Source organism: Tyto alba, unplaced genomic scaffold, assembly GCF_018691265.1.
Source record: "Tyto alba isolate M040663 unplaced genomic scaffold, T.alba_DEE_v4.0 Super-Scaffold_6, whole genome shotgun sequence".
NCBI classification, from domain to species: domain Eukaryota; kingdom Metazoa; phylum Chordata; class Aves; order Strigiformes; family Tytonidae; genus Tyto; species Tyto alba.
In genome coordinates, this window is record NW_024881327.1 from 17128292 (window position 1) to 17155231 (window position 26940).

General features: G+C 37.4%; 1 protein-coding gene across 3 annotated transcripts; it reads left to right on the forward strand.

Moving 5' to 3' along the window:
• NEIL3 (nei like DNA glycosylase 3) lies at window positions 1–26940 on the forward strand. 3 transcript variants are annotated; one of them, XM_042808449.1, is made up of 10 exons: window positions 1–64; window positions 7452–7567; window positions 11907–12041; window positions 13107–13320; window positions 14529–14603; window positions 17167–17333; window positions 20323–20492; window positions 23147–23549; window positions 25403–25577; window positions 26399–26940. In XM_042808449.1, the coding sequence occupies exons 2-10, from the start codon at window positions 7542–7544 to the stop codon at window positions 26573–26575; spliced, it is 1542 nt and encodes a 513-aa protein (XP_042664383.1). In that variant the 5' UTR covers window positions 1–64; window positions 7452–7541; the 3' UTR covers window positions 26576–26940. The 3 variants fall into 3 exon arrangements, with proteins under 3 accessions (XP_042664383.1, XP_042664381.1, XP_042664382.1); XM_042808447.1 differs by lacking the exon at window positions 1–64 and adding an exon at window positions 3990–4233; XM_042808448.1 differs by lacking the exon at window positions 1–64 and adding an exon at window positions 3990–4167.

The window sequence follows — 26940 nt, forward strand, 5'->3', positions numbered from 1 at the left end:
GAGATAAGAAGCTATTTTGTCTAAAAGAATAGTGACTTGTTTACAACCGAACAGTCATCGACAGGTAAATCTGTCATATTATTAATCACTACTCAGGAAAATCCTGATAATAATGTAACTATATCAAAATATCAGTCATTTTAAAAATATAACTGCATACATAATTAAGTGGTTTGGTTTTTTTTTTTTACATCCTCTATCTGTCATACTGTAACTCATGTCCTGCTTTGTCAACTTAAGTTACAATGTATCAAACTTGTAAGTAAGAAATTTACTTTCTTGTTTAGTATATGAATTGGAACCATAGGAATAGGCTTATCTGTGACCAGTTTTCCACTGGTAAAAATTAAGATGGTACTACTAAGTTTCAACTATCACTTTTACTTCCAATCCATTAATCCATTAATTTACAGGTATTTTCAACACATACTCCATGTTCAGTGAGAACAGTATGTGAATTGTAGCATTTTATTGTGGCTGCAATAATTAAATAAATGCAAGAAACTCCCATACTGAAACTGTTATTCACAAGTTAGTTCATAATTTTATATTGATACTTTACCATAATTTCCAAAGAGCCACTTTGGTCTCTATCTTTACAATAAATGCAGGTCTAAAAACCAAAGTTACAATAGTGTGTTTACTGTAATGGAAAGTAAGAACTTTCCACCAATAAAAGGATCCCAGCACTCAAGGCATTACTTATTTTGAGATAACTGACAAAAATAATTTAACTATGCATCCATATCAACCATGCATGACCTTTAAAAATCACTGGCAGACCAGGAATTCATAACCAGCACACATTCCCTGAACAGTGCAACTATTTGGATTAATTGTATTAACAGAGCTAATTTAGAAGGATTTGGGAATGTTTTTACAGGGTTTAGGAAGGATTTCATTAGGATTAGATGATGAGCAATTTTGAGTGTGTCTACCTGTTCATGTTAACTCTCTAGGCAACCAAACAGATCAGTCATTCACTGCTTATTAATTCTTATCCAAGATTTTGTCACCATAAAGGGAATGTCTTTGTAGTTCACTGTACATTTCAACCTGCCAGAAAAAAAAACAAAACAAAAAACTATGCCTTAGTGAGAATCTCAGTGATGATATTGTTCTTCATATTGTTGCATGAGAACAGGGTGTGCTTGTATTCTGCATATTTCTGCTCTCTCATGTTGCTTCCAAAGAAATGAAACTTTAATATTTGGTCTAAAACAATATTCCATTTTAGTCTATATTTGCCATATGATAATATTACTTGCCAACATATTTTTTCAAAGCTTTGTTAATTGCAAATTTAACTTATGTATTTAAACTGTACACCAATGTCCTAAGACTAACACATTAATCCAAGAGAGAAAATGCATATAAAACTGAGAGTCTGAGCAATTGGCTGTTGGTAGCTCTGCTCTTGCAAATTAACCACATCAGTTTTATGCCAAATGTCCTGTGACATGAACTGGTACAACAAGGCAGGGAATTGGGGCTTCTTTATACGTTCTGGAAAATGGAATAAATAAAAAAAAAAAAGGATTGTATACTTTTCATAATTATGGGAAACCAAAAATTTTTTGAAAGAAATGTACTTTTTTTTTTTTTTCTAATGAGATTACAACTGCAATAACATATCAGCTATGTCAGCAAAAATACGAGTGTCCAGTTCTGAGCACACCATTCAATTGTATGCTATTAGCTGAATGTAAATATTGCAAATGCACAAACAAATCAAGAAGTGGTGCCTGAGAACACCACTGGGAAAAATAACAGAGGCATCTGTGAACACAGCTACAATAACAGCGGACAAATTTATGAGCATATGTAGATTTACTCAATTTCTATTTTAAAAATAATTTTACCTTTCACTGCAGGTGACTTGCCATTATTTGCTACATTAATTATCATAGTACAGTAGAATGCTATGATTTTGTTGATGTAACAGCAGACAGGAAGTAAAAAACAGTCAAATGATAAACTTACACTCAAGTGAGATTTATTTGCTTGTTTGTTCTTGAAATTTGCACATTTAATTACCTGTGGGAGAGATTATTTCTTGTCGACATTGGATTTTTCAAAGTCAAAACAAGGTGTGAACAACCTGCCAAGAAATGTTATATTCTAATAACCCTGAAATAGTTTTAATGAAAGTTTTTATTTTGTAAGCAATCCATCAGCCTCCTTTAAAAACTTGCATCTTACAACATATGTTCCCTTGAAGCCTGGGAACTGCAGTGTTGAAACTGGCAGCAACTGAGATTCCCTGACCCAAAGAATTAGAAAAGCAGCTAAGAGTTTCTACTCAGAATGATGTAAAACACAAACAGTTATATTTCTGTCTTGGCTGCACTACCATGTCATTAAAAAACTGTATCAGCAGTAATTTTGCCCAACAACTGTTCTTCATTCAGCTGCTGTCATTTAGGTACTTCTACCTAAAAACTACCCTGGAGTTCAGCATCAGGCATCTGTTTCAAACTATAAAAGTGTCAGACTAGTATCTCATACAGTGCTATTACCTCTCTTCTCTTTCTTGTAAATGTATCCTTAAGCACTTTTCTTAAAGTGAAGAAACTCCCAAATGTTTCTCAACCACCACCAAACACTTTAAGATAAAGCTCACCAACAATAGTTTGTGCGTACCTGGTATTCAGCTTTTTGTGGAATAAACGCACATGGAAAAGGTGAGTTACTGCAGAATTTCTAGTTAAAATTCATTGTTTACATGAGTGGAAAAAGGGGTAGTGAACCTTAATAATGGCTGGTATTGCAGTTTCTGATGCCCTTGCAGAATTAGATATGGGATTGAAAACCCAATCTGCTGTAACACACTGCACAAACCATCTGCTGAAAAATATCATTATAAAATCTCTTATAATGAAAAACATTATATTGATAGCCAAGTAACAGGAATTGTTATTATCTGTACTTTTAAGGTGCTTACAGATGAATATAGAAACCTGAGTTATGTATCAACTTCTAACTGCCTTGGAAGAACAGTAAGGCAGGACTCAAAGGCAGTGGAAAAATTTGAGTTTCACCAGTACATTGGCAGTTTCTGCTCTCTGACTAGTGAGCTTAATTCTCTGGCTAATGATTGCCTTACTGTTTTAATCTCGATTGATCACAGCAAAAACGTCACCGAGAAAAAGGAACACATTTGCAACAAAGGGTGGCATACCCTAACCTTAGTAGCACAGCTAAATCCACAGTTGTATTTCAGCAAACATAATGTCTTTAACCTGATTTAGCTACTTCCTTTTAGGGAGAAAAAAAAAAAAAAAAAAGTTAATTATAGTTAATTCTTTAAGGAATAAGATGTATTTTGAGTGAACCCAGATAGAAGACTAGATATGGACGCTTTATATAAGCAATAATATTGAGAGTTTTCAATCGGTGTGAGTACCCTCATGAGGTGGACATTAGGAAACGGTGTTTTATGTTCTACCTTCAAATGCAAGTTCCCTCAATTTTCTTAAAGGTCGTGGAGATTATTATACCCCTTCTTACTTCAAAAGCAACACAGAGAGGCGCATTTTCCTTGTGTAAACTTGGAGTGACTGCTAAAAACCTACTGACTTTTTTAAATACTGAAATTAACTTCCAATTTTGCCTTAAAAGAAGACGTACTTGAAGGGTGTTTTAGACAATACCAGGAAGCTTGAGACAGCTAATGAGGTATTTGAGGACACCAAAAGGTCACACTTAAGAGCAAAATAAATAGGATATACCGTGTTTTCCCTGAAGGGTCGCACAAAACAAAGCTTTTCGATTAACGTTCCGGTCCATGCAAAAGGTAAACTCAACCAGCAGCTGGCCAGGACCGGAGAAGCAGCCCACGGGGCGGGTTAGGCCGGGCCCGCCCGCTCCGGCCTCTTCCAGGTGCGGGTCTCCCGCCCCCGGCCAGCCCTCACCCAGCCCCGCGCGCGGGCCGCGCCTGCCCGCGCAGGCGTTACGGGCCGACCCAGGGCGCCCCGGGGGTTTCTCTCCCTCAGTCTCCGCCTCAGCTCCCGCAGCGGCCCCACAGTAACGGCCGGGCGGAGCCGCACCGCCCCTCGGCCGGCGGCAGATTCGAAGGGAAGAGGCGGGCGGCGCGGCGCGGCGCGCTCGGCGGCCATGGTGGAGGGCCCGGGCTGCGCGCTCTACGGGGAGAGCCTGCGGGCGCGGGTGCGGCGGGGCCAGGCGGTGCGGGCAGCCCGGGGCTGCGCCCCGCCAGCCGCAGGCGGCAGCGCGGTGAGGGCCGGGGCTGGCGGGGGGGGAGGGCAGGGGCAGCCGCTTCTGCTCAGGGGCAGCGCCGGGCCGGGCTGCGGGGCGCGGAGCTCGAGCTGTCGGGGGTGCGCGGCGGTAGGCGCCGCCAGGTTTTGGGGGAGAGGAACGCGAATTTGGGAGCCGGTGGGAGCGGCGGGGCTGGCGGGTCTAAGCACAGAGCAGGCTGGTTGGCGCGGCCATGGCCTCCCCTGCCGCGCCCCGGCTGCCCTCGTCTGGCGGGGGCCGGGGGGGGGGTGGGGGTGGTGTCCGCGGCTGCTGTTCTTCCTTTAAATTTTAAGATATTCTTGTCGTCAGCGTAATAAATAAGCCTTAGTAGGTCGAATGTGTCAGGAGGTGCTGAAGCTGTAGAAACATCGGGGCTTTTGCAAATAATGATGGAAAGCTTTTAGAATCGCTCTTATTCGCTTAAGGTAAATTTAAAAGCTATCGTTTAACTTCAGGTAAACCTACAATACTAGGAAAATTGTAGTAGCAGTTCCTAATTTTAATGTTACCATAATCTCATAAGTCTTCACAAGACTGAATGAAACATGATGAGAGAAAGGCACATGTTGGCCTGCAGAAAAGGAGCTTTTAATTTTGTAACTTTCTTGAAAAATAATTTTAAATAGACCACCTATTTAAATAAATAAAGCGTGTGGCATCTGCTCTCAGTGTGTGCAGTATATAGTTTCTCAACTAGTTTTTATCCTTTCTGTTGCCAGCATAAAATAATTCACCTGTGTAAAACTCCCCAGGGGCTCGTGAGACCTTCTGGTAGGAGAAGTTGGAATGTCGTGAGCAGCCCTAGCTGATGAGCTGTGAATATTCGGTCCTCTGGTTTTGATTACAGAGGTGGCCAGGGCTTTCTTTTCATGCCTGGTTTTGCTCAGCTGTACGAAATTGTGTGTTGCTTGTGTTCCAAGAAAGTATTAGATGCCTGCAGACAGGAAATTGGGGAATTTTCCCTCACGTCATTGTAGGAGAGTATGGTATTACGGCTCAGTAAGATAGTACTTCAGTGAAAGAATTATTTAAGAAAGAACATGGTTCAAGATATGTCTAAGACATGCCATCAGCAGATCAGCGTCTGTAGGTTTGTATCTTTCAGGACTAAGCTTTTGGAATTAAGGAGTTATTGCTCCTGTGTTTTCAAAAATAAATTCTCTCAAATAGATTCATGTTCATAACTTTGTACAGTAAAAGTAATATCAGGTCAGACTAGTCATTAGCAAATGACCATCATAAGACTTTTGGGCTTTTTAGATCCCACAGTGGCTGCTAACCATGGCCAAGCCTTGGCTGCTGCTGAAGACTACACTGTTTAAGAGAATCCATTCTATGATGACTGTAAAGGCTCACCTGATGCTAAATTGGTATGAATTAAAATATTTTGACAAAATGAGTTTGTTTTCCATCTTGGTCACTTCTTCCTCTGGTTTAGTTTAAACAAACCTGAGTGGCTTAGAACTAAAATAAACCTTGTTGCACACTGACTTTAATACTTTTACTGCAAGGGATGAGCAGTTTACGTGAGAGCAAAATTTTGCTTCTTATTTTGATAATAGGCAAAGTAAATTATGTTGGTGTTATGCAAAAATATTTTTATTTTTCTACTTGACAGAATAATAACCATAAACCCCTCAAAATGTATATAATTTCAAGGTCATAATACAGTGGGAGATTTTATGGAGGGTAGCACTGACATTTCACTAGCTGAAGCCTTGCTCATTTGCCAGTCACTTTCATATATATTTGCATTGCAATTGAATGTTGTGATTGAAGCACTGATACACTGGTGACAGGCTTGGAGGTTTTCAGCAGGTTCTGGGGACCTTGGGGTGGTAGTCAGGGGGACTTGACAGGCTGAGAAAAAAGGGCTGGCAGAAACTTAACTTCAGCATTTGCAGGACTTGCAGAGTCCTGCACTTGGAACAGAACGTCATACAATGGCACAGGCCTGGCTGCTGGTCAGATGGGAAATGGCTCCACTGAAAAAAGGGAAAGGGACCTAGGGTCATATACCAGATGAGTCCAAGTCACTAGTGTGTCCTCCCAGGGAAAAGGGCCAGCCCCAAACTGGGCTGTGCTAAAGACAGTGTAGCCAGGAGGCTGAGGAGAGTGATTCTGTTCAGCACTTGCAAAGCTGCATCTGGATTACTGTACCCAGTTTTCGACTTCCCAGTAGGAAAAAGATAGTAACATACTGGATTGAGTCCCCTGGTATGATTAGCAGGCTAAAGCACATGATGCACAAGGAGAAGCTGATAGAACTGGGTCTTTATTGCTCTCTTCAGCGACCTAAAAAGACGGTATGGAGGAGCAGAGCTAGACTCTTCTCAGAGGTGTATGATAGGATGAGAGGCAGGTGACAATAGGAGAAATTTTGATTAGGTGTTAGGAAAAATTTTCCACCAAAATAGCGAAGCCCTGGAACGGAGACCAGAGTCTCCATTCCTGGAGCTACTCTGAAGCTGACTGGTCAAGGCCCTGGGCTGCCTGAGCCTAAGTCAGTCCTGCTTTAAGCAAGTGTTTGGGCCAGATAACCTGTAGAGGTCGCTTCTTATAATTTCAGTGGAGTTTCATGTGCTAAGCAAGAAAAGATTACTGCTTCAATCTCACAGTTACCTTTTTCCTGTCCTCTAGTAGTGTCCCACCTGCTGTTCGACATCATCTGAGATTAGACTTTCAGTTAGTAGGAAGAGTGCAATATCTCTGTGGGCTCAGTGAAAGCCTTTCAGTAATGCACAATGCCCTATGTGAAACACTGAAAGCATATTATTAGCATGGGTAGAAACTCCAGCAAGAGGCATTTGGAGAAGGATAAAGGTCTGCAAATGGCAGAATTGGCACTCTGACAAGTATTTAGTATTCAGACCATACCTGTTAGTTTACATCAGTCTGAAACTATTTGTGAATTCATGACTTGAAGGAAAAGGCATAAAATACACTGATAAAAAAAGATGTATTGTTTCAGTTTGGAAAAGAATGAGCTAAGTTATGATAGCATTAGCAATAGTGACTGTCTGCTTCCTGGGTTAATAGTCTCATTGGTTTTAATAGAGCTGCTTAAGAAGAAAAGGTTTAATACTGTCCAAGTTGGAGAATTAGTTCATATGGATACTTGCTGAATGTGTACCAATGCTAGAATCAAAATAATATCAATTCTGTTTTAATCTTAGTGTGTGTGTACTCATTTTCAGACTGCTGCAAGTGAGAAGAGAACCTCTGGCCATGATTTCCTTATTGGATGTGTTTACAGGGGTGTGGAGACTCTGGGAAAGGAGCTTTTTATGTATTTTGATCAGAAGGCTTTGAGGTAAGAGGTGAGAAAAAGGCTTCCTATGTGTTCAGAGTGTGTATTCGGGGAGTTGTCTTGTTCTTGCTAAGATCAGTTTCAGAGATCTGAAAGTGTCATGGAGAAACTTCTCAGCAGCCTCTCTGCAGTGCTGGAAATACTGGATATAGTCACTTATATTTTCAGCTAATTTACTGCTTTATTCTTAGTCTACAAATCCATGTAAAGATGTTTGAAAAGAACAGTTATTCCTTGAAAAGTTTTGTTACAAACAGGAAATTTCATTTTCTAGGAACAAAACTCAGAGAAATGCATGCAGTTACAGTTAATGTCTTCCACTACAATCTGTACTTGCAATTTCTTTTAGCTTTCCTTAAGAAATTTAGACTGAAATTCTGTATTTAATTTTTAATTATTTGACTGCTCTGATAATAAACGCATGTGAGAAAGTTGCCAAGTTTAAAATATTCTGTGTGTATATGTTTATGCTGCCTTTCTTTCTTTAAACAATATTAACAACTCCTTGATTTGAAACTGGGGTTTGAAATCTGGCAGGTGAATGGTTTGGGTATCTTACATGTTTGGCTGCGAGTACAACAGGTTGCAGTAGTTGCGTGCTGGATAAATAAAGGCAGTGATCTATTAGTAATTACCTGGGATGATGTGCAGACTGATCTTTGGTAGCAGGGGCCTGCTGGTTACCAGATAGTGCGTTACATGCCTATTTCTCCTAGTGTTAGAGAAATGCAACTAGTCTTAAAAGCACATACCAATCTTTACATGACAATCATACAGGTAACTAGGAGGACAGGACTGTATGTGTGTTTAAAGCTACCCATATTTGTGAAGGAAAGGATTATGGTCCTAATCAGATTCTATTGCTTTGTATTGTGCTTTATTAAATGGAAACAGGGAAGAAAAAGCTGCTTTAAAAAATAAAAAGATAAGTCAATTATAAAGGAAGATGAAAAAAGGCAGGGGAGGTAACTGATACAGATGTTAGCCTTTTTAAAATTACTATTGCATATATTACAATTTGATTGAATAAGCAAAGGAATAAATTACACAATAAGAAAACACTGTTTAAACAGACTGAATTACCTTATCAGAAGAAAGAAGCTATTACTAAGGAATATAAGTAAGCATTTTGCAAAAGTTCTCTTCTGAAAGAAAGAAAATGTGACCAAATTCTAGTATGGAAAATATAATCATTTGACCCTGACAGATCTTAAATAATTCTTAAGTTTTCTAGCCAATGCAGTAACTTATTGTACTTAATGAAAACAACCTTCAGTTATTGTTTGATAATAAGGTTAGAAGTTTCATTAATTAGTTATTACATATGCATCTAGAAACTGTATTTAAGATGTTCCTTTAGTCATGTCACTTCTCTGATTGGAAACGTAGAAGTTATGTACAGGAAAGATTTCCTCTACACAGGAGGCAAAAATTACTTATCTGATAATGAAGATCTTAATTCTCTTGTTTTAAAAATGTATGTTGTGCATCTTAAAGATGTTGAGGGGAGGTAGAGGAAGGCTTCAGAAAATGCATCTTACAGCAGTCTGAGACTGGCTGCCAGAATTTTTATTGGGAGAGGAAATAAGGAATACGCCTTCAGAAGATGTATTATTTCTTTATTGAAGTTAACTCTCAAAATATAGGATTTTCTTGTAATGAGGAGTGTTACTGATATACAGATTCTGTATCTGTACATAGTTTCACAACATAACAAACCCAGCTTTTCTTGTCTACTAAGATTACCTGTAAAAAGCTGGTAATCATGCTAGAATAATGTTAGTCAGAAACGTCTTGTGAAAGACTGGGCCATGAAGGGCAGTTAACTTATTTTATGCTCCTGGATTTTTTCAAGTGAGGAATGACTGCCTGGTGGGGAAAGATAACCTGGCCATGAAATTGTTTTATACAGTTTGACTACTGCTTGCCTGACTTGCACATGAGGAAGATACTTCTGAAATGTTGCCATGTTGTGGACAGCAATTAGCAACAAAGTTCAGTATATTTGCAATCCATGGTGGGCAGTAGAAGCTTTTTTTTTTTTTTAGGAGTACAAATGAGCAATGACACCTCCTGATGAAATTAGTACTTCTACTTTTTGATGTCCATTTAAACAAGCACATTAAAGTCACTAAAGAAAGTCAAGGTTTTTTGGAAAATTTGAGGTTTGTTTTGGTGTTTTTTTTTTTTTTCAATTTTGCCTTGAAAGTAACTAAATAATCAATAACAGTTGAAAAAAAATTCTCTGATATTTGTGAGTTCTGCAGGAAAAACTTGAATGAACTGTATATTTTACCATAGAAATGATACAGTTATGTGAAAGAGGTTGTCCTGGGTTTAGTTTCTGTAGTGTGCTATTAATGTAAATTTGGAGTGATAAATGGTTTAGAAAAGTTTTTGAAAATTGATAATGCACATGTTTTTGCATAACTGAAAATGGACAAAAATATTCTTAGGGAAGAGACAATTGTTGACTCTAAATCTCTTAAAGGAAAGGCATCCACTGTCTTGACTGGAAACTACCTCTTGGCCCTTAAAACTTGATAATGTGAATCGTCACTGTTTTCTACATCTCTATACTGTGCTGCTATTAATATTTTATTTTTATGGGGAAAAATGTTTTAAATAAAAGCAGATCCTTACAATATTGTGTAATGCTAGATAATTTTAAAACCTCGTGTTTTTACTTTAAACCAGCAACAAAATTATTAACTCCTTACCACTAGCTATCATTGAATAAGAGATCCTAGGTTTAATTAGCATGGCTTTTCTATTAAAATGAAAAGATTTCTGTTTTGCCCTGTTTCAGGACATCAAAGGTAATGAAACACATTGGAGTGAAATTTCGTAAATTTCATAAGGCTTTTGAATGTCAGTGTGTAGTGATGACTCAGTAATTTTTTCTAGTCATGAAACACCAGTTCACTGCGGTAGCTAATAGTTGTGATTCTTAATGCTCCTTTTAAACAGTATACTGGAACTGGTAAATGAAACCATCATCTATTAATGTGAATGCTATTTCTTCAAAAATAACTTTCTGGAAGCATTTAGTGCACTACCATTTGTTAACAAGATGAAAGAGTTTGGTTTAAAAAGAAATTTAGCTAGATTTAAAAAGACATTTGACTAGATAAGCCTGCGTAGTACTATTCATGGCACTTGAGCAATGGAAATGGCTTTTGAAAATAAAAGTGGCTGAAATAACTGTATCAACTGAGCTGACATGTAAGAAGAGAGTATTGAAAAGACAGTTTTTTAAAAATTGAAAAAAATTGGTGAGTACATGCTGTGAGGAAGTTAGAGTTGACTTTAAGACTATGCTTAATGGAATGTTGTCTTAACCTCTCTGTAAATATTTAAAAAGCCTATCTTTCCTGAAATGTAACAGAGAGGGGTTAAAAGGAAATATATACCTGATGTTGTGTTTCTTTGGTCATTTGAGTAGTTTGATCTCTGAAATGTTTTTGTAGCTACAATATAATCCACCTTTTCTGATATAAAATGTGTAGAAGTAGGGAACTCCTTCTGTCTTATGTTTTTTTTAGGTCTTGAATGTAGCAGGTGAATTTGTAATAAATAAAATGAGTGAGACCATAGACAAACTTGTCCTTTGCTCAAGTATGCTAGCTCCCAGTAGAATATATTATAAAATGTAAAACCTCTTAAAGCATTAGTGATCTGTAAAAGCAATGCTTGAAAGAGTCTGTTCCACTCCTTTGCCATCTGTGCATTTTTCAGTTTATTTCTTTTATTAATTTTTAATTGACATGCAGGTTTTGCTTTGGTTGTAGTCAAAGAAAAGTGGAAAACAACATATGGAAGATGTTAATTACTTTGTTTATGGTGTTACTGGAAGTAGCTTTGATATGATAACAGTGTTGGCAATATGGGGACCGAAATATTTCGTTTCATACTAGGTGACTTCTGCCTGATTTAACAGAAAATTGTCTGGTAAAGTAGCCTCATTTCTTTTAGTCTCCTGAGGATTTAAGAACCTACATTGAAAGACCAATATGTCAAGTGGAAAAAAAAAAAAAAATCTAAGTGCGATACACCACAAATATGTGTTACTTAATGGTCAAGTTTTACTTCGGTATAATGAGTTATGAAGACCACTGGAAAATTGCTGTTTTGGAGTGGTTTTGACTTGGGGAGGGTTCTCCTCTGGGAACTGAGCACTGTGTAAGCAAGAAGTTTGTTGCTATGTTACTCTTAATGACTAGAATTCATGTATGTATGTACTGACTTGGTTAGATAAGAACAGTTTAACTTCAGAAAATAGACTAGTGTTTGGAAACATTGTTAAGATAAAATACCCATAAGAACTGCCTTTCTCTCTAAGGGTTCACTTCGGCATGAACGGTTCCATGCGTATTAATCCTGATGGGAGCAAAGACAGAAATGGAGCACTACCGGTTTTGGAGATACAGCTCACAGAGGATACTGTTTGTTTTTTTGAAGTGACAGTAGAGTATAGGTAAAGTATAAACTAAACGAATTATACACAGCTCAGTTTATTTCTTTTTGTAACATTCTTTTAAGAACATAGTGAAAAATCACACACAAATGGTGAAGTGCTTTGATGCCATAATAGACACGATGAAATAAAAGAAAACTTTCTACACATATAATATTTATTAGTATGGTAATTTAATTTTGTTACTTTTGTAGCAGAGTTTACATACACTTAAAGTAGTTCTATGCCATAGTCTCATTAGATAGTGTCAAGACTGGGAATGAAAGTTGGATTTAATTCTGTCCTTAGATCTGAATGCTGAACCCTGTTGCTTCTTTAATTTCCATGCAAGTCTCACTTCCTTAACAAGAATAAGGACCTGTGGTTATTACTGACTTCAAATTTTTATGCCCCCAAGGTTGTGGGGATTTTTTTGTTTTCTTTTTGGAAACAAATTGGTATAATTGTTCCAGTTTACATTAAGTGGGTGTACTTTTCCATCAGCATTGTACTTCTCACTGCTAATAAAAACAATGTAGCAAGCTTGATTTTAAAGCATTTGATGTTCTTGGGTGAAAAGGAGCATGTAAATTCAAGTAACGTATATATGTATATTTAGTATTACAAACCATAAAAGCTTATGTGAGCCTGAGACTTCATGTACTGTATTATTTTCAAATGATTATGATTAACCTAATAAAATCTAGGTTTAAGAAAATACAGTTTTTATTGTCATGTAACTACTGTGCCATGTAACCATACAGTTGTGTTCAGTGGTCCAAACACATGGTCTTTCCATGTTGGAAATAGTTTTAAAGCAAGGACCTGGCAATTATTTTTCAAACTTATATGAACAAAATGAGGATGCTTTCTTGTATGTTGGACCAGCTGCATGTTCCATGCATGTATCATTGACCTGTTTTTTTGAGGGGTGGCTAATGTAATTTCTATGCCTCTTACTGCCACTGGTATTTTCATGGTTTCTGTTATCTGCATGCAGTGTTCATGTGTTGTTTTTAAAACCATACTGCTATATTAGCATATATTTGAAATAAAAATAAATCTTAATGTGTTTTTCTCTTCCAGAAATGCAGCTGAGAGCAAGCAGAAAGTGAGAATGATGGAAAGCTTGGATGTCTGTTCTCCGAAGTTTAGCTTCTTAAGAGCAGAGAATGAGATTAAGCAGCAGAAAACCCGCATGTTATGTGATGTGTTACTGGATCAAGCAGTATTACCTGGAGTAGGAAATATCATAAAAAATGAAGCACTGTTTGATAGTGGTCTTCATCCAGCCATTAAGGTCGGTGAAATGTCTCAAGATTGCTTTTAATGACACCGAAGTATTAAGAATGTAAATACGTATTTATGTTTTTTTTATCATCTTACCTTTGTTTTATCACCTGTTTTTTCTTAAATTATTCTAAGATGCTAAATCAATGTTTTGTCATTATAACTGGAGATCTCCTTCATGGCATTCCTTGGAACCTGTTGCTGCTATTCCTGCCTCTCAGGGTGGACAAATTTTGTGAGGCTAAACTCTCTTACAACTTGAAACCTCTCCTTAGTAGGGAATTTGTCTAACTTGCAAATCCTGACTTTGGCATCCTGTTGTGCTACCATTAAATTGTCAGCCTATAAATAAAGGAAAGTGAAGAGTCCTCTGGCTTTTTTTGTTCAATTGCTACTCAAAATAGTTTGTGTGGTAGAGCTGATTATTTTTGCAGCTGCTTCTTCTTTTGTCCTGCTAGCTGGCATCATTTGCTTTTCCACCATTGTTTACCATACTTTTTTTGGTTAAGATCCTCAAGTATGCATCTCCAAACTTTGGTTGAAAGGAAGTCTGATGTTTGCAAAACAGGTTGGGATTACATAGATTGTAAAGGAAAGCTAGTAAAGTCAATAACTTCAAGGTTTTTTAAATATAGTATTTCTGAAAGTTCTTCATAGGATCAGTGTGGATTTTAATTGTATCTGCAGTGAGAGCTGGCAGAGGAAAGAAAAAAGTGACTTAAAATTTTGGGTTCTTAACAAAAATGTATTTGCTGATACATCTCTCTAATTGTGATGCCATTGGCTCAAGTATTCTTCCTGATGATCTCTCAGAGGAAAGAGCCTCTGATGATAGGTTGTATCATAATCCGTGAGAACATTAAGAGCAAACTAAGAGTTGTTAACTCTACATGATTCCTGTGATCAGGAACTCTTAGGTCAGTATAGAGCAAGACAACTGAAATTTTTACCTCATGTTTTATTCAGATGAGGCAAAGTACGTTGTTTGGTATTCACACACTGAGATTGTGTAGTGTAGAATGTGAAAACGTTCTGTTTTACTGAGATGATACATAGAATGTGAAGTCGTAGAATTATCATAACAGGAAGCAATGCAACTCCACATCAGCTGATGTTCAAAGTGTTAAAGGTGTTCAAAGTGCCTCTTCATTCTAGATCTTTCTGCTGTTATCCCTTAGCATCGTAATATTCTAAAAATCATTCTTATCTTTCTTACAGGTTTGCCAACTGACAGATGAGCATATAAGTCACTTGGTGAAAATGACACGTGATTTTACCCTGCTTTTTTATAAGGTATTGGCACATGTTTCTGAGAAGCCTCCAAAACTTGTCTCCAACATGTTAGCAGTACATGATCATCTAGTGAAAACAATAAAAACGGGCAACAGGACAGGTGTTTCCATGAATAGGAATGTTGGTTTGTATACTCTTTATTAATTGTGAATTGTCAAATGATGGAAAGGTGGGACAGTCTAGACTGTAAGAATGTGCACAGCTTGGCCCAGTTGCAGCAGAAGAGTTTGACAGATGCTGCCTGAGGGCTGGTACAGTGTTTCTGTGCATGCTCTGTTAATGTCACTCTGAACGTGTCAGAATTGATGTAGGTTAAGCACACACTTACAGGTAAGATAACATAAAGGTCACTCTTCAAATTGGGAACTTGAGGTTGCCCCAAGGAAGTATGAAGGTAATTCATGTCGCTTCCTTTATGAAATTTTAAATAGCAAGTATATTTATTTGATTAAATAGATTCTAACTTTTAAATTTTTTTTTTCTATTTGAAACAACTTTTTTGGTTGCTAAAGTGAAATAAATTCCAGCTTCTCCCTACTGCCACAACTTCAGTAGGATTTAATTTTCTTCCCTTGTGAACTCTAATTCCTGGTTGCTCTTTAACTTTCCAAAATAGAAAAAGAGAGAATTGGATCTAATTCTTGTGTGTTTTTATTCTTTAAGCTGCGTGCAGGGAAATGAACAGCAGTAGTGAAATGTTTGTCTGTTTTCCATGGTATTCATGAAAGGTGAGGTGCTAGTGCTGCTAAAAATTCTTTTTTGGTAGGCTGGGAGGAAGGTACCTAACTCTTCTAATACTGTCTTTCTATCATAAAGGCCAAAAATGTAATTTGTTTGATAGTCTGCTTAAATGTCTGCTTTCCCTCAACTTACTGGAGTAGTTTAGTCTGTTGGCCAGGGAAATCTTTTAACTCTTCAAACTTCATAGTGAAGTCAACCAGTTAAGAGATAGTGTCCAGTTCTGCAACAACTATAATACTAGGAGTTTTAAATGTGTCATGGGCTTTTAGACTGGCAATAAACAAACAAGCTAAACTTTTGGTAGCTCAGTTTAGCAATTTCTAAAACTTTTATAATCTGTACTTAGCAAGTATTCACCAGTCAAGTGCTTTTAAAGGAGAGCTAGCCCTGTGCCCTGTCCTGCCATGTCTCTAAGATCGAAACATAACAAAAATAGATTAATAAGAGGGGCAGTACTTGATCATATTTTATAGACTGTTACAGAGTATTTGTAGTAATCATAGTATATACTTTGTATTAACACCTTACAGATGCAAAGATGAGGAATTTTATTTGTGTAAAAAGCTGTTGCTTTTGTTTGTTTTTTAAATAACTGGATGGAAGGAAACTAATAATAAGAAACTAACTGTAAACCTTGAGAAATCTAGAGAAAGCAAACTGCTTGTGAATATTCATGCAAATATGTATTTGTGATTCCTTCTGATTGAATTACTATGCTGTACTGGCAAAAGCATTATTATTCAGCAAGGCTCATGAGTAAAAGCACAGCAGAAGCAAATACGCCGTGCTCAGACACCTGTGTTTTGGGAGAACTCCAAGTGTCTTCATGCATTATAGAGCTGGAGCTATCGAACCCTGCCAGAGCTGGGCTGGTATTGCTGGGCCAGCTGTGGTATTGTTTGATCTGTGCCCAAGGAACTGCGATGTAGTGCAGAAATTCGTGTGGCTCTGCAGAATTGGCTGCATCTCTACTGGGCTTTTCTTGTTTGGGTGGTTTTTTTGAGGTTTTCTGGTTTTCTGCCAGTTTTAGCTGGGTTATGTCTACGCTGACTCTGTGTGAATTGTCTCATGAGGCGTGCCTGCTTATCAGCCCTCTGAGGCTTTTTAGGTCACTGTGCCCTTTGGGCTTCTACTCAATTTAATATGACTTTCTGCTGGGATCCGGGGAGCTCACCTTAGTGCCAAATGGCTTTTCATAAGCCAACTTGTCTGGCATGGTCACTGCTAAGATGAAGCTGAGCAACTTTACTGGGCACTACTTGACTCCTACAGAATCTCTGGAATATTTCTGTATTGCTCAGTTCTTTAGGTTTTGGGAAGGTTGATTAACCCAGATTGTAGTGTCAGGTCTGAGCTGGCTCTGCGGTGCATTTTTGGTTCATTTTGAGGTTGAGTGAAGGGGGTGTTTTGTGTTTTCTGTTTGCTTTATTTTTGTTTTCTGTTCTGCATTGATTTGAGCTTATCAGCTCTTTATGAACACTCCTGCAGGTGCCAGGTCAAAGGTGACTGGTGCTGAATCAGAGCTAGCTGAACTCAGAGTCCCTAGCATATATTTGCTTACACCATGCTAGTATGCTTTTTTTGTCTTTGGTCTTTTATTCCATTATGTGGAGAATTCCAGACACTGTTATACCAGATTTTTTCATAAAAGAATATGAAATACAGATGATAGCCCTTATGAGTGTGCCTTAAATATCTTTGTAGTCATTGAACTGTCAGCTTACATAGGGTTTTTTATTTTAGCTTCAGTTGAATGGTAGGAGGACTGACATAAAACTTATACTTGGTCTCTGACTTGGGTTTTAAACATGTTCTGTTTTAGTGCCGCAAAACTGGGTCTCCTCTCTACAAACACTACAAAGTATACAAGCGTCCAGCCTGTGGCCAGTGCAATGGGAAGATCACTGTGTGTTATTTAGGAGAGACTAACAGGATGACTTACTTCTGCTCTCGATGTCAGAAGACAGATCCCCAGTTTGTCAACGTAAGGTATGATGGTAACTTTGTAATACTTTTAAGCATCAAAGTGCTATTCCAGTAAGAGGACATCGGTTCTCAAATGGAATGGATCCTTGTGCATTTTATATCTAAATTCACTTGACTTTGCAAAATAAAAATGTTTTGGCCTTTGGTATTTAAAAATGGTTAAAAGCTTTAATTTTTTTGATGCTATTTCTTTCAAAGGCCTCATCTGTTATGAAATAGCTATTACTCTAATCAAATGTAGGAATTATAAACCAATTGAGAGTATTCAGAGTTATTCACTGCTTCTGGAAAATTTGCCCCTTGTTCTTGGTGTTATCAGTATAATAGTGTTGGATGTTTACACGCAACTGAGTTGAATGGCATAAGGAAGGAAGGTCGGAATTTATGTCTCTTCATAGGATAGCTCCTTCAGTTCTGGAATGTTTAGATAACTGTGCACCTATGCAGTTTTATTCTGGCTGTAGAGTTACACTGAGGATAACTAAAACTTCAGTAAATTCAGAGTGCAGCATGTAGGGCTTAGGACTTTTTTTTTTTTTTTTTTCTTCCTCATTGGATTGCATTTTACTGGAGGTAGGCCACAGAGTCACTTTTGGTTCCACATTGTGCTAGCAGCAACTTTCCTCCTTCTATTTTAGAAAAGAACAAAATGCGTTTGATATCACAAAGGGGCAAAAGGTAAAAGTTCCAAAAGCACCTTATTCAGACTCTTACATACCGAAGTTGTCACTGAAAATTTTCATCTGGTGTTTCAGAATCTTGCATTTTTACACTGAGCTCTGTCAGTCTAATAAAAGATACTGCTTTGCAAACTTTGCCTTCATTTGTGTGTGTATATATATTTTTTTTTTTCATAAGATTTACAGAACACACAAATCCTTCTCACCTCCAACTTTATTTCAAGATTCAGCTGGCTGAAGGGATTTTGGTTAAAGCTTAAAAATCACCCTTGAGTACAAATCAAATACAGAAAATTCCAGCATGGAGGATAAATATTTCACATGCTTATAACCCCAATCTGCTGTATTTTCAGAAAGTAATAGTAAGAAATGTTTTGCAGAAGGGTAGGAAAACAGCAGTGTTCCATTGAGTCAGATAACTATTAAGTGATGCAAGGGAAAAAAAGAACTCTTTCAGTCTGTTCTAGAACAAGTAGTGGTTTGGGGTTTTGTTGTTTGTTGGTTTTAGACAGTGGTATATTTCAGTGAAAAACATGGTAATAGTAGCTATAAAATAAAAAGGTTGTTTCTTGTGATGCCTTCATCCTAATGGTCAGGTCTCTTTGTTCTACTGCTCTGTTTTCTATTATGCAGTGACTGTTACTAAATAAAAGTATGTGTAGCTAAAGTGGTTTATCTGCCATTCCAAGCTTTTCACATTTGAAGACAGAAAGGAGCCCATGTGATCAGACTGACTTACTACAGATCCTAAGCTGTAGAATTTAACCCAGTGGTTCTTGCGTCAAGTAGTTTATGATTTTGCTCAACTGAAAAAATGAAGAAAAATACCCATTATAAGCTTATCTTATCAAATTAAAATGTATCTTGAATCTTAAAAATACACTTTTCCCCCATTTTTCATGTGCCAAAATGGGGAGGGAAACGACACGACAGGTAGACGACATGGAATTAGATTCTAGAACATGACATCCTGAATATATTCAGACTATTAACACATCTTTGATAGCTGAGGAGAACAACTGATCTAGTAATGTGAAAATATCCATTTTTAACTCTTCCAATTTGACTGTTTTGTTATCTAGCTGCAATATTTTGATGAATGCTACTGTAATGTCTGTTCTACCTCTTGACAGCACAGGATCTTTGGTATGTCAGCAGTTCTCATTGTCCGCCTTAGTTTCCCTGTTGTGAGGAGATGTGGTAGGTAGTGGATATCCCTGCCATTATCTTAAAAATCTAGCCTCTTAAGGAGAGTGATAATTATGGAATAAGTGATAGGTCTAAGGAGTGTCACAATAATTCCCAAGTACAGCATTTGCATTATTAATTGAAGTGCTTAAATTCTTAGGATTAAAAAGTCATCTCCAAAAAGTGCATAATTCCACAGAAACTATGGAGAAAAATGCTCGACAACTTATGAAACATAGTACTTATACATATATATCTTGCTGAACAGGTAAGTTCAAGTTACATTTAACATGCTGACAATGTTCGGATACTGTGACAAAAATAGTCTTTGGTAACATATAGTGACTAAAATAAAAACTACAATTCTAAATCAGTTTATCAACATAGGAGGTATTATAATTTACAGGAAAATAAATGAAATTTAATCTGTAGAGCTGTCTGGAGTACATCTTTGGCTCCCCAGTCATGGCTAGGACATTCCTGAATTCTTTCTGATGAGGAAGAAAAACATCAAAAAAAAAAAAAAAGAAGAAAATCCTTAATTCTGAACAGGATCCTAAACGTTAAAAGGTTTTCCAGCAATTGGTGACACAGAAGACTTTCTAACTTTTTTCAGTTCTGTTGGCTGTTACAATAACAAAGTAGTCTAATGGGTACCATTTAAATGAGAGAAAAAAGAATTTGTTTGCTGGATTGTGTGACTTTCTGTAGTTTGGCCTTTGCACAGTTCTTCATCCAGTAATAGATTTATTAGTAAGCTTCCTGTTCAAGGGGTGGGAGAAAAGTACTGAAAGTGTGCCTTTCTTGCCAAGTTTCTTGCTGCAGTACTTGAAAATAGGAGGGAATTTGGGAGAGGATAGGGCATTGTGTTGGAGGGTACATCAGTTAAATATTAATTTTGTCCATTTTCATTTAAATGTTTTTATTTGTATTGCTTCTGCATCATCAGTAAAGAAAAAAAAAAATCAAGCTCAAACCATGACTTGCTGTCCAAGCTGTGATAGGCAGGCGTAACACTGTGTACGGCTTGTTCTCTAGCCCTGTGACTCCCTGCACATAGTGGTGTAAGGCAATTTGTAGAAGAAATGTCACAAAAGACTAACCATCATTCTCTTGTTTCACAGCAAACTGCCAACTAGAAATAGCCTAATTGGCTGGGCATATGGCAGGGGGTCATGTTCTAATGATCATGTAGCTCAGAAGTCTGAAGAGGAGTGGACGTGTACGCGCTGTACCCTAATAAATAAGCCCTCTGCTGAGATTTGTGATGCCTGTTTGACTTCAAGGCCTGAAGGTATTGAAAGGTTGTCTGGTACCTCTACTGGGAAAGGGGGGAGGATTGTAGTTTTGATGCAGTTAGTAGAACTACAGAAGTGTAGAAGTGTCTCACTGTGAATTGTATTTATACTGCTTTAGTTAACTTAAAGTCAGGTTTTGGGGAAATCTTCCATAGACAATCATGGTAACTGTCTTGACTTAAACCCTGAAAGTGTCTTGTCCTCCAGCTTTATGTGCAAGTGGGGTTCTATAGACAAGCAGTGACCCTGTGTTTTTATTGCGGCAAGCAGTGAGACAAAATGCCATTCCTTCAACAATCTTTAAGATTATTAGAAGCTTGCAGCATATGTCTGATAGAGAAATCACCAGGGGGTAGAAAAGTAACTATCATTCTTTCACGTGAACAAAAGCAGTATATTTTGGTACTGTTTCCAAAAGGATGTTGGGTTTCTCAGGGGCTAGGTTTTTTCCTCCAAGTTCAGAGTAAGGATGATTCAGGACTTCTTACTAAATTTGTTGTTTGTCTCTTATTTGGAGGTTTTAATGCTGCTGTCTAGATCTGGTGGGCAGAAGCAGCTGTGAATGAGACACAGAAAGGAACAGGAAAATGGAATAAGATGCTAGCTTCTCTCCAGATTTCTGTATAGAAATGTAGACATTAAGAAGGGATGAGTGAGGTAATGAACAGACTTTCCACTGACGGGACTTGTTTTCTATGTGAAGAGAAGCTTTGTATTTTTCACTTTCTGTAGTAAAAGTGAGTAAATTACTCTGTGGAGGGATTTCCAGGAAGTTACTTGGATCAGGACACTTGCTCTGAAACATTTCAAATTGCTACATATATATATTCCAAGAAACAAAGTCTAGAGGTGTTCATGTCTGTGGCTTTTTAGGAATAAAACTAATTCTACAATTATTCCATACTGAAACTTTTCGACCTCAAAACCCAGTACTCATTTCACATTGTGTAGTGAATTATTCAATGAAATGGTTGAAATCTGCATACTACAACTTACTTATTTTTCTAGCTCCAGTGCTGCAAAACTGAAAGAAAAGATACTTGTAAACACTATACAGGCTTTTTGTGTCTGAGAAGAATTAATATTTTTACATAGGCTCCAGGACCTATTGTTAAAAGTGCACTGAATCTAACTATGACTGAAAGTATATATGCTGAAATTGGAATTATAGATCACATTCCCATAGCTTTTGATTGTACTTTGAACTATACTTTCCAACGTGCCCCCAAATTTCCCTGACTGTGAAGAAGTGACTTTATGGTACTGATCTCGGTTCTTATAAGTTCCAATGCTTTTTTAAGATATTGTTTCATTCTAACTAGTCCTTTTATGAATGGAGTGATGTGTGTGAAACTTTTATCTTACACTAGCTAAAGTCCATTTCTTCAGGCCAGTAAGTAAGAAGTATACCCTGTGTATACCAAATGATACCCTATTTTTTGTCTTTTATGATGTTCTTAAAACTAACTACGGTCAGCAGAAGCATTTGAATTTTTGAGGACCGAATACTTGGTGTATAAAGTTATCAGCTGGCCATACAGCTGAAATAATTCAGCCTGTAGACAGAGATAACTATTTACCGTGTTATCTCAATTTCCTTGCTTCTTTGCTAAGTACAAGGCCAAGCTCCTATTCTTTCTTAAACAAATCTGAATGCACTGGAACCAGTATGTTTCATTGTGTAGTAGTAGCAAAATGGAAGGAGCCTAGAAATAAGTATTGTTCAGTGTAAACTAGGGATTCTTATTTTGTTTCTGAGAGAGAATGCCTTTGGAGAGAGTGTGCCCTCGTGTATGCCTTATCTACCTATTCTGCTTAATTCCTTCTTCCTTGTATGGAGGAAAGGTGTATGAGGGAGACACTACGGTCTTACAGCAAGATTGCACACAGAGACCCCATAAAGTTTGGGTTTTTTCACCCTTTTCTCAGAAAGATTACCTAGAAGACTCTCCTTATTTATTAATCTGGCATTAATAAATTATGTCTACTCTTTTGGAATGATTATTGCCCGCTAGGTAGGCCTCTAATTCTGTGGAGAAACATACTGTTGTTCATGTCAGGAAATAAATGCAAAGTAAATGTTTGAACTGCTTGCTTCTGAAACCTGTTACAGTAAGGAATTAATACATTTGGAAGTGTTCAATGTTTGGAAAGGAAAGGAACCCTGAGAGTACTAGAAAACCCAACAAATTAATATTCCTTTTTGTGACAATAGTAAAACAAAACTTTGAAAATGGATAATGTGTGACTGCTGGAGGTACCGTACCCTGCAGTCTCCCAGTGCTGAGGTTATAAAAGGTTATTTCAAAAAATTTAAATATTTGAATCCCTGGTTTTGGGCCAATTTCAATTTTATATGGTTAATTGTCTAATAGCTTTCATTTACAGAGCACTATTCACATCTGGTCCTATTCAAGCAATAGTAATGTTATCTTGAAACACCTGTTGTACGTGACTAAAAGTGCACGAGCTTTTCTATTGTAAGAAATTTGGTGCTGTATCTAATCTGTGACAGGTTTTTGAGGTCTTTCAAGATGATATGGTAAATTTATTCTTGCATTCCATGTGTAATAACTTATTCATACAGATCAGAAATATGATGTATCACTCTACACAGATGGATTATAACCAATAACTTATTTTTCTTTAGTTCCAAAGACAAAGAATGCTGAAGATTCTGGAGAGTTTAACATAAACTTAATGAAGTACCCTTGTAATGATTTCAGAAAACCAAGCACAGAAATGAAGATCAATAGAAAAGCTGCGTTTGGAACTACAACTCTTGTCTTAACAGATCTTGGTAACAAAGCTGTTTTGACAAATGATACCCAAATATCTGATGGACACTCTCGGTGTATTTCTCCAAAAAGCAATTGTGATCAAACCCCGAACATTGTCTACCAGTCAGAGGGAAGCACAGGCAAGGATTGCTCAACACACATAACTGCTATGGGTTTGTCCTCCTGTCAGCAACCTCTCTTTTTCAAACACGTACAGAAGAAACAGAAAACTGACCATATACCCTCAGTTTGCCAATATAATATAGCAATCAGGTACGTATTCTAAAATGTAAACAAGTCTCTTTATATTCCCATAAACCAACTTTATCCCTGAAGATTAATACAATACTGTGCTGTGGGGTCCAGACACTGTTGTCTTTGGATTTCTGCCAGAGGTAGTTTATGCTTGTGTAACTAAAATTACACTTGGATTTCAAAAGCACTGAATGACCCAGTCTGTCACTGGAAAAGTCCTGATTTTGACATCTGGCCAGTACTGCTGTTAACTAAACAGCTGTTCATTGTTTACCCTTTCCCATGGAATAAGACATCACAGCTCTAATAGGTCAACAACCACAGTTCGGCTTAAGGAGTTGTCTGATCCTAGCACTGTGGTTGCTACCTGCTTAGAGGGATCTTGAAGTCATTGTGAAAGATGACAAAAGGAAGATAGCTGAATGAATATTCTAATCAAAGTTACTTGTCAACTAGCAGTTTTCAACATTCTTCCATGATACAAAGTTCTGTACATGTACCATCCCTGTTTTCTCTTAACTTTCCTCCCCGTCCTATGTGTAACTACTTCAATGCCCTATCCATCCTGGATTTTTATTTACACAGCCCTATTCAGACACATCCATTGCCTAGTTATGAGAAAAGTGAGAAACTATTAGGGTTGTCAAGGAAAAGTTGGGCAGACATACACAACAGGAATGGGGAGTGCAAGTAAAGGTAAAGTGCAAAATGTCACAGTGGTAAATTATGTAGGGAGAATGTGAAATGTTAATGATATGCTACAAAATTCTTGGTCATTTGTCTGTTTTGAAATGCAGAAATTATTTCTTACATTGTTGAAGTACCAGTTTTGAAACAGGCTCTCACAGGTTAGCCAGGTTAGGCTGCATGAATGTGCTTTCTCCTTGCTGTCTCAGTAGAGGACTACAGAGAACTGAGGATATAGGCAGGATAATTAAGTATACAGAGGAATGTGAAGTGAGACTATCAGTGATGGTAACAGGTAGTTATAGCAAGGTATCAACTTAAACATTTTTAAAAACCCCAAATAACCAACCAAAACCAGTTCGTTTTGTTTTTTTGTTTTAATGAGGTGTTGGAAGAAAACTGCCAATGTCTGCAGGACTGCAATTTTCCAGACATAAAAGAGAATATAAAAATCCTAAACTGATAATGAGAATGAGTTAATATTTTAATTTTTTTTCACTAAAAATCACTTCATCACTGCTTTTCTGCTCTATAAATATCTTGGAAAGATACATTCTAGAGTATTAATCTTTTTCATATTACCATTTTACAATAAAGCCTTGTAAATTGCATTCAGATAATCTCTGAATATCTGAATCACGAGGAAGAAAAACACAAACTTTATCCCATTCAGAGAACACTGTACCCCAACCCCAGCTGGATTACTTCTTAGCTGAATATGATTTGGAGCATTACTGTAACATTTTAGTAAAGAGGGTGGGAGTCTTTTCTGTAAATCATATAAATACTTTCAGCCTAGAGTAGTTGCCTGGTATTGGTCTTTTTCCCACTGAGAGCAGAATCCTCTTTTAGAATATGTTGGAATTTGGGGTGGGCAGTGTAATGGCAGTGGTAATATTTGTTTTGTAGATTGAGTACTTTGAAATAATTTAAAGCATGGGGTAATGCTGGGGGAAACTGATATAATACCTGCAAGAAAAGCAGAGTCTTGCCTATTCACCACCAGCAATCATTCAGCTTTAAAGGCACAATAGGGTGCGTTAGAGAAGTTATTTCTCTGGCTGTCATCGTGTGCGGAAGCACGCCGAGTGAGCTACTGTAATGGTAGCAGAGAGTTCTCTGGCAGTGGTACGGGCAGCCCCTTTAACATTATGCAGGAGTCATTTTGTAACTTGTCATTACAGAACACCTCAAGCTAATATGACAGATGATATTCATACGTTAAGCGTGGGCCACCCTCGCTGCAGCACACACGGCCGTCTCTGCAGCCGCAGAGTTGTGAGAAAGGATGGAGAAAACAAGGGCAGGCAGTTTTATACCTGTCCTCTACCCAGAGAAACTCGGTGTGACTACTTTCAAGTATGTATAAGACTTCAGGGACTGTTTTCTCTTAAGCACTTGCTCCTGCAGCCTCCTTGCCCCAGTAATCTGTATTTGTGGACAGATAAAATCCATTTAAAGTTTGAGATAATTTGAAATACTTTTGCACACTGAACTGAAATTTAAGAACATAATAGTAGTTATAAACTTGCAGTTTTAGTTACCTCTCTTACTGCTAAGAGGGTACGTTCTTGTGGAGGTGCTCTTAATCTGCTTCTGTGTGATGTGAAACATATAGAAGAAATGTTGGTTTGAAAGGACTTGTACAAGTTGTTTAGTTCAGCCTCTTGCTTGAAGAACTATGGCAAACTCTAGGTCTAGACATCAGCTATATTTCTATCTAGCCAAAATCTTAGAAACCTCCAAGGATGAAGATTCTGTAATCTGCCTGGGCACCTGCTCCCACTGCTGCACTAATAGCTAACCCAACTTTCCTAACTGCAAGTTGTGGCCATTGCTTCTTGATTACAAATGTGTGTGACTGAGAAGAGCTTGACTCAGTCACCTACCACCAGGTAGCTAATAGGTGAACTCAAGACAGTAATGACAACAATGCCTTAATTTGAAGAAAATTCTGTGTTAACGTCAGTTAAAGTTACACCAGTTATAATGCCTGTGGTTGCGATTAATGTTAAAAATCTAAAATGAGTGATCACAAAACAGATAAAACTATCTTAACTACTAGGAAATTTCTTCTAGGGTGTCCCCTGTAGATCTGTTTCTGTTGCCAATTTTAAAATAGGGAATTCATAGCCTTCACATATGCTAAAACTGTACCTAAAACCTGTTTCTTTTGGCAGTGGGCTGACTTGAATTTTCCATTTTGTAACCATGGCAAGCGATGTGTTATGAAGACTGTGTTGAAGATTGGTCCCAATAATGGAAGGAACTTCTTTGTGTGCCCTCTTGGGAAGGAAAAACAGTGCGGCTTTTTCCAATGGGCAGAAAATAGGCCAGGTATGCAGGTTATTCCTTAATGTCAGTGTTGCAGTTACCTGTTCCTAAGAAGGTCTTAAGTACGTGTAATTTTCCTAGTAATTTCTGTTTTGTTTTTGTCTTTTTCCCTGTTCACTAGTTAATTGATAAAATAGCTCCAACAACATAAAGAACTGCTGATTTGCAAACAGTAATTTTACATAGGCCTATAAAAATTAAACACTGCTTGTATGTTGCATGTTATTTTGAAATAAACATCTAGTTTGCAATATGTTGTGACATACTGTTATATTTATAATAAAAAAATTACACTGTGTTCTTTTTTATGTACTTGTCACTGAAGTTCATCAGCACTGCGTACTTTCAAATGTGATTTATAGAACAGATAAATATTTTAAATTGTAGA

Bases quoted from the DNA above. Each gene is read 5' to 3' on its own strand.
- NEIL3 (XM_042808447.1), top strand. From the start codon at position 4,117: ATGGTGGAGGGCCCGGGCTGCGCGCTCTACGGGGAGAGCCTGCGGGCG. The intron at 4,234-7,451 runs GTGAGGGCCGGG...ACTCATTTTCAG, and splicing joins CAGCCGCAGGCGGCAGCGCG to ACTGCTGCAAGTGAGAAGAG. The intron at 20,493-23,146 runs GTATTGAAAGGT...ATTTTTCTTTAG, and splicing joins TTTGACTTCAAGGCCTGAAG to TTCCAAAGACAAAGAATGCT.